A 6,000-nucleotide genomic window follows, 5' to 3' on the forward strand; every position below is an offset into this window, starting at 1 on the left:
CTCCATTCTTAAGGTATAATTTGTAATACTTCTTTAATGTGATGTGGCACCTAGGGTGTATGGATAGGTGCTCTTTTTAGCCTTTGTATATATCTAAATTTTCTCCTACCATATTTATTTCTGCTGTAATTGTAGCATGTCTTTTTTCATGATGTTTCTAGGTATAAAAGAAGTTATTTTTATGTCTGACAAATACCATGATAGCCCTGAAATGACAGCTGCCCGACGCCTGTTTGATTTAGCTGGAATTATATACAGGTAAGACAGAGCCTTGACTGTTGGTGGTGGTTTGACTTTTAAATGTGAAAATGAGGAAATTGCTGTATGAGGGAAGATAACCTTTAGGCAAAAGCTTTTTTTCCTTATGTTATGTAACTTGTGTGGTACAGTTAATTCTCTTACAAAAACTCCCATGCAGATTTAGTAGCAGTCAATTCAGCACCTTTGATAGCTTTTGAAAGTCTGGTCCCTGGAGAACACCAGCAGGTGCTGTCCAATCTCATGGGATTTGGGAGTGACCTGCCTTCTCACCCCAATCTTCATTCAGTCCTTGGCCTTTCTCCTGAGACTGCCATCAAGATTGCCAATTGGGGTGGTGGTTTCTGGTGTGTGTACTCATAGGAGCTGGACTGAAACCACCAATTCATTTTATGTAGACCATGGAGCCCTGTTGGAAGGGTAATAACCTTCGGTCACAACCAGTCTGAGCTGGAGTTAAATCAGCTTGTGATGGGGCAGGACTCACCACCTCAGCACCCCCTTCTGGCCGTGCTGGGAATTAACTCTTGGTTGCCGGTGCACCTTTCTCTAGTGGTGTCTCTCCACCATCAATTCTGCTCCACCTCTAAGACGCACATCACTCCCCAGACCATGGCATCCTCTTTTGGGCATGCCCTCGGGCTGTGCCCCACTACACTTTCTCCCTCCGGGGGAATTGGCTGTCTTTAGTCCATCTACTTTCCGCTGCAGCCTACTGTAGCCTTTGGTCTAGCCCCTCACCTCAAGAGGTAAACTGCAGTCCGTTTACTGACTACTCCCTCTGTGACAGGTGGGGGGGGAGGGGGGCAGGCTGGGCCCACTCACTACTCCAGGCCCCAACCCAGGGACCCTTTAGCCAGTGGCCACGTGCTGCCACTCCTCCAACTCCCACTGCCTATTTCCCTGGGCCACTTCCCCATAGCTCTAGTACCTGCCTGGCCCTTTGTATCAGGGGCCTCAGTCTGGCAGTCCTCAGGCTGGAGGCTCCCTATTACTCCCCTGACCCTGCCCAGCACTGCTTTATCTAAGGTACACCTCTAAAGCAGCCAGTCCTTCTCTCTTGCACTTCAGGGAGAGGTTGAGCAGCCCTTCTTATATGGCCCTCCCTGGCCCTGATTTGCTGCTACAACAAACCTGCTGATTGGCTCTCTACATGCCCTCCTCCCATTGGTAGGGTTTTGTGCCGCCTCCCTGAGGACTGCTTTAACCCTCCATCTACCTGTGTGGGGCAATCACCCTACCACACAGCCACGTAGGGTAAGAGGTTCTTGTATAATCATTTATCAGTCCCTATCACCCCTGGTCTTCCGCAGTCTGCTTTCTTAAAGGAAAAGAATAAAACCTGGAATATCTGTCCTGAGCTAATGAGAATCTGAATGATCTGTTAAGAGTAGATTTTTTGAAGAGTAGTGACAGAGATATCTCAAGACAATCTGTTTGACAGCTAATTTGATACCAATAACATGCTATGGATGAAACTAATTATGCAGTCATGGGGAGACTTTAAAATTCCAAAAAGTTTTACAATATTAATATAAAACCTTCTTAAATGTTACAAATACAGCAATTCTGACAGAGAAAATTTTAGGATGAAAGCTACCTGCTGGGCTAAGAAATACCCATGAACCAGTACAGCAGTATTTGAAATTCACTTTTAAAGTCCGTGTATTTTCTGCCACTAAAGCTACTTGGCTAAGTAAAAACAGCAAAGAATCCCGTGGCACCTTATAGATTAGCAGACGTTTTGTAGCATGAGTTTTCGTGGGTGAATACCCACTTTGTCAGATGCATGTAGTGGAAATTTCCTAGACACCACGGTGCAAATAAGTGATGGTCACATTAACACCACCCTATACTGAAAACCTACTGACCACTATGCCTACCTTCATGCCTTAAGCTTCCATCCCGGGCACATCACACGATCCATTGTCTACAGCCAAGCACTGAGGTACATCCGCATCTGCTCTAACCCCTCAGACAGAGACCAACACTTACAAAATCTCCACCAAGCATTCTCAAAACTACAATACCCGCACTAGGAAATAAGGAAACAGATCAACAGAGCCAGACGTGTACCCAGAAGCCTCCTACTGCAACAAACCCAAGAAAGAAACCAACAGGACTCCACTGGCCATCACATACAGTCCCCAGCTAAAACCCCTCCAACGCATCATCAGGGATCTACAACCCATCCTGGACAATGATCCCACACTTTCACAGGCCTTGGCTGGCAGGCCAGTCCTCGCCCACAGACAACTTGCCAACCTGAAACATATTCTCACCAGTAACTGCACACCGCACCATAGTAACTCTAGCTCAGGAACCAATCCATGCAACAAACCTCGATGCCAACTCTGCCCACATAGCTACACCAGCGACACCATCACAGGACCTAACCAGATCAGCGACACCATCACCTGCATGTCTGCCAATGTAATATACGCCATCATATGCCAGCAATGCCCCTCTGCTATGTACATCGGCTAAACTGGACAGTCCCTACGGAAAAGGATAAATGGACACAAATCAGATATTAGGAATGGCAATATACAAAAACCTGTAGGAGAACACTTCAACCTCCCTGGCCACACTATGGCAGACCTTAAGGTGGCTATCCTACAGCAAAAAAACGTCAGGACCAGATTTCAAAGAGAAACTGCTGAGCTTCAGTTCATCTGCAAATTTGACACCATCAGCTCAGGATTAAACAAAGACTGTGAATGACTTGCCAACTACAAAACCAGTTTCTCCTCCCTTGGTTTTCACACCTCAACTACTAGAACAGGGCCTCATCCTCCCTGATTGAACTAACCTCGTTATCTCTAGCTTGCTTGCATATATATATACCTGCCCCTGGAAATTTCCACTACATGCATCTGATGAAGTGGGTATTCACCCACGAAAGCTCATGCTCCAAAACGTCTGTTAGTCTATAGGGTGCCACGGGATTCTTTGCTGCTTTTACAGACCCAGACCAACACGGCTACCCCTCTGATACTTGGCTAAGTAAGGCATAAATCATTCCGTTACAAGTGAAATCTTACCACAGTTTCCCCATGGTTAGTGTTATTTGCTTTTCAGACTGCTGGTCTGGACAAAGTGGGCATCATAATCCTTCAAGGTTTCTGTAGTCAACAACATATCCTTTAGTGTGTGTACTGTTTTCACCTTTTGTACTGATTATTAAGGATACAGGTTGTACTTAATGAATCTCTGGAACTGAATTGTGGAGCCTAATAAGACACTAAATTCACACCATTGGCATAATCCTTCGTTTATTTGTAGATTGTAAATTATATATTCAGTCCCCAGATACCTCCCTTGCTAATTGCAGTAGCAGATGCTCTAATGGTGTAAAAGGATGCATTTTGTGTCAACATTAATTTTACAATTCTAAAGTTATAATTTTTAAATGATTCCTTCTTAGCCAGTTCAGTTATTTCTTGTATGATGCATAATACAATCTATTCCTTTTGCTCAAAAACTATTGAAGTAAACTTTTAAAGTTTGCTGTAAAAACTGGCAGAAAAGGAAAAGAGATCAAATTTTGCAGAAAAGCTGGTAACGTGATGCCACCTCCTGCAGCTAAGTTGTTAGAAATCCTTTGATTCCTGGGTAATTTATGAACTCCAATAGCTGAAGAACATACAGACTAAACAACCCCATGTGTCTTTTTGTCTTAGTCTTTCTTGTCCGGGTTTCTCTCTGTATGATGCACTATAATTGGCTCCTATAGAGATAAAATGCTAAGTGAATCGAAGGAAATTTTTTTTCTTCAAAAAATTTAGTTGGAGCCAAAGCAAACAAAACATTTAACTACTGACTGGCTAATATCTATCCATATTTTTTCTTATTTTCAGGAAATTCAAACCCAAGTGCAATAAGATCATCATTGACTTTGATTCAATTAACGGCAGACCAAGTCAAAAGCCTCTGTGAGTTAGCAGCTCATTAAATCTCTAGAAGATTGTGATTATCCTTTTCTGAGAAGCTGCTAATGCCTTTCATCTTGAAGTTACACAACTTTTTAATAGCCACTACAGCTAAAGTAGACATCTGAAGAATGTAAGGCCTAAAATTTTTCTCCATCAGCCTTGTCATACAGAATCTACATCTAAACTTTTGGTTGCTGCTTTTTTTTCAAGCCTGCTTTAAAATCTAGAACTATATAGAGGAAACATAGTACAGCATATGTACTACAAGAAAATGGTTTTGATTCCTACTATGTCGATCATGTGCTCTATTAAGTAGAGTCAGAATCATTGTAGACAGCAGTATTTATTGTAGGCAATAGCATGCTGGAAAACCTCACTTACGTATGTGGATCTGTCCTTATTGGACGCAGGGAACTAAATAGCTAATCCAGGTGAAATGTAAGAGGAGATGTCCATGCAAATATTGATATTCAATCTACGGTAGCACTAGAATATTCTTGTTAAAGAGTTACAACAATTAGTTTAAAATATTGTGGTGTCAAACTATACTGTTGCAATGTACTTTTATTTGCAGATGTAGTAGTGACTTTACTTTTAATTGCTGTCTTACATTGTAATACATGGTGTGTGTGTTTTTTAGTTATGTTTGGAGAATTTTCTGTGTTGGATTAGGTTTAGAGAGACTTTGAATTCTTTTCCCCAAGACACCTTGAACTTAATCAGGGCTAAGTGAATAAATCATTGGACTTTCACCTATGGGAGTTGAGTTGGACTTGATTTTCTTGCCTAAAAAAAGTTAGTCTATTGGTCTAAGTTTCTACTAGACAATCCAACACAGTTCAATCTCAGAATTAACCTGTAAAATAACTGAATCATTTCTTGTCCTTAGAGAGAAACAAGAGATATTCAACCCATGTTGAGGTTGTCTATGCCAAAAGTAGTAATTGTGATTTTAGTTTATTTGTTAATGCTGGCACAGTGCCTTCATTTTCACAAATGTTGTCTAAAATAATATCCTTTTTAATTTTATTTTGAGGTTTGGGAATAGATTTGAATGCCTTTTCTTTAATTTGATTTTTTTTAAATTAAATATGCCTAATGGCTTTGTTTAGAAGATGTTTTTATCCCAGAGGTAATCATATATTTTTTAAATATGGTTATATTTCAGTAAGCTTTTTTTTTTTCTGTAAAGGCTTTCTGTTCCATATTTTGGGACATTATGTAATTTGGCTTCCTACCAGTACTATTAAAGTATTATTAAAATCTGCTATGCTAAAGTAGACTCATTATATTACAGAATGTGCTAGACTCCAGAGTGCTGCTGTTTTTGCAATCATATGCAAAGCATATTTTGTACATTTGTGATGTCATTACATAAAGTGTAATGTTCAAAAACCACTTAGCCCCTGAAGGGACGTTATGGTGTAATGGTAAGATGTCAGTCATTTGTGACCTTCACCTTACTCCCTTCAACTTCCATAATTATTTCCCAACTGAAATTTGGTCTGAAGTCTAGGTTGTTGGGTTTTTTTATGTGCTAATTTTGAGGTGGATTGGACTGACTATTTGAGAATTTAAAATTTACTTTCTAATTTTCCTACCGCCACCTCAATTCTCAAAAGTCTTGTACTAGGAAACTCCATGTTTATTTCAGTATGTCTGTAAGAGATGTAATATAAAGGGGTATGTCAGATTATCCTGGATTGATAATTGGGGGGAGAGGGGGAATTCTGGTAGCTGCTGCAACAGTGAATTTTTGGATGTTAAAATGCAATTGTTGCAAATATCACTAGGAGTTTCTCTATAT

General features: G+C 40.6%; 1 protein-coding gene across 5 annotated transcripts in view; it reads left to right on the top strand.

Annotated features, from left to right (window-relative positions):
- The window catches only part of DCTD (dCMP deaminase), a 39,388-nt gene extending 33,927 nt beyond the window's left edge, over positions 1-5,461 (top strand). For all 5 annotated transcript variants that reach the window (XM_030563513.1, XM_030563510.1, XM_030563511.1 and 2 more), the window contains 2 exons: positions 162-258; positions 4,119-5,461. In XM_030563513.1, the coding sequence (XP_030419373.1) occupies positions 162-258; positions 4,119-4,197 (176 nt within the window). In that variant the 3' untranslated portion in view covers positions 4,198-5,461. The remainder of the gene's footprint in view (positions 1-161; positions 259-4,118) is intronic.
- Positions 5,462-6,000: the final 539 nt, after the last annotated feature.

This window comes from Gopherus evgoodei, chromosome 5 (genome assembly GCF_007399415.2).
Source record: "Gopherus evgoodei ecotype Sinaloan lineage chromosome 5, rGopEvg1_v1.p, whole genome shotgun sequence".
In the NCBI taxonomy this organism is placed as follows: domain Eukaryota; kingdom Metazoa; phylum Chordata; order Testudines; family Testudinidae; genus Gopherus; species Gopherus evgoodei.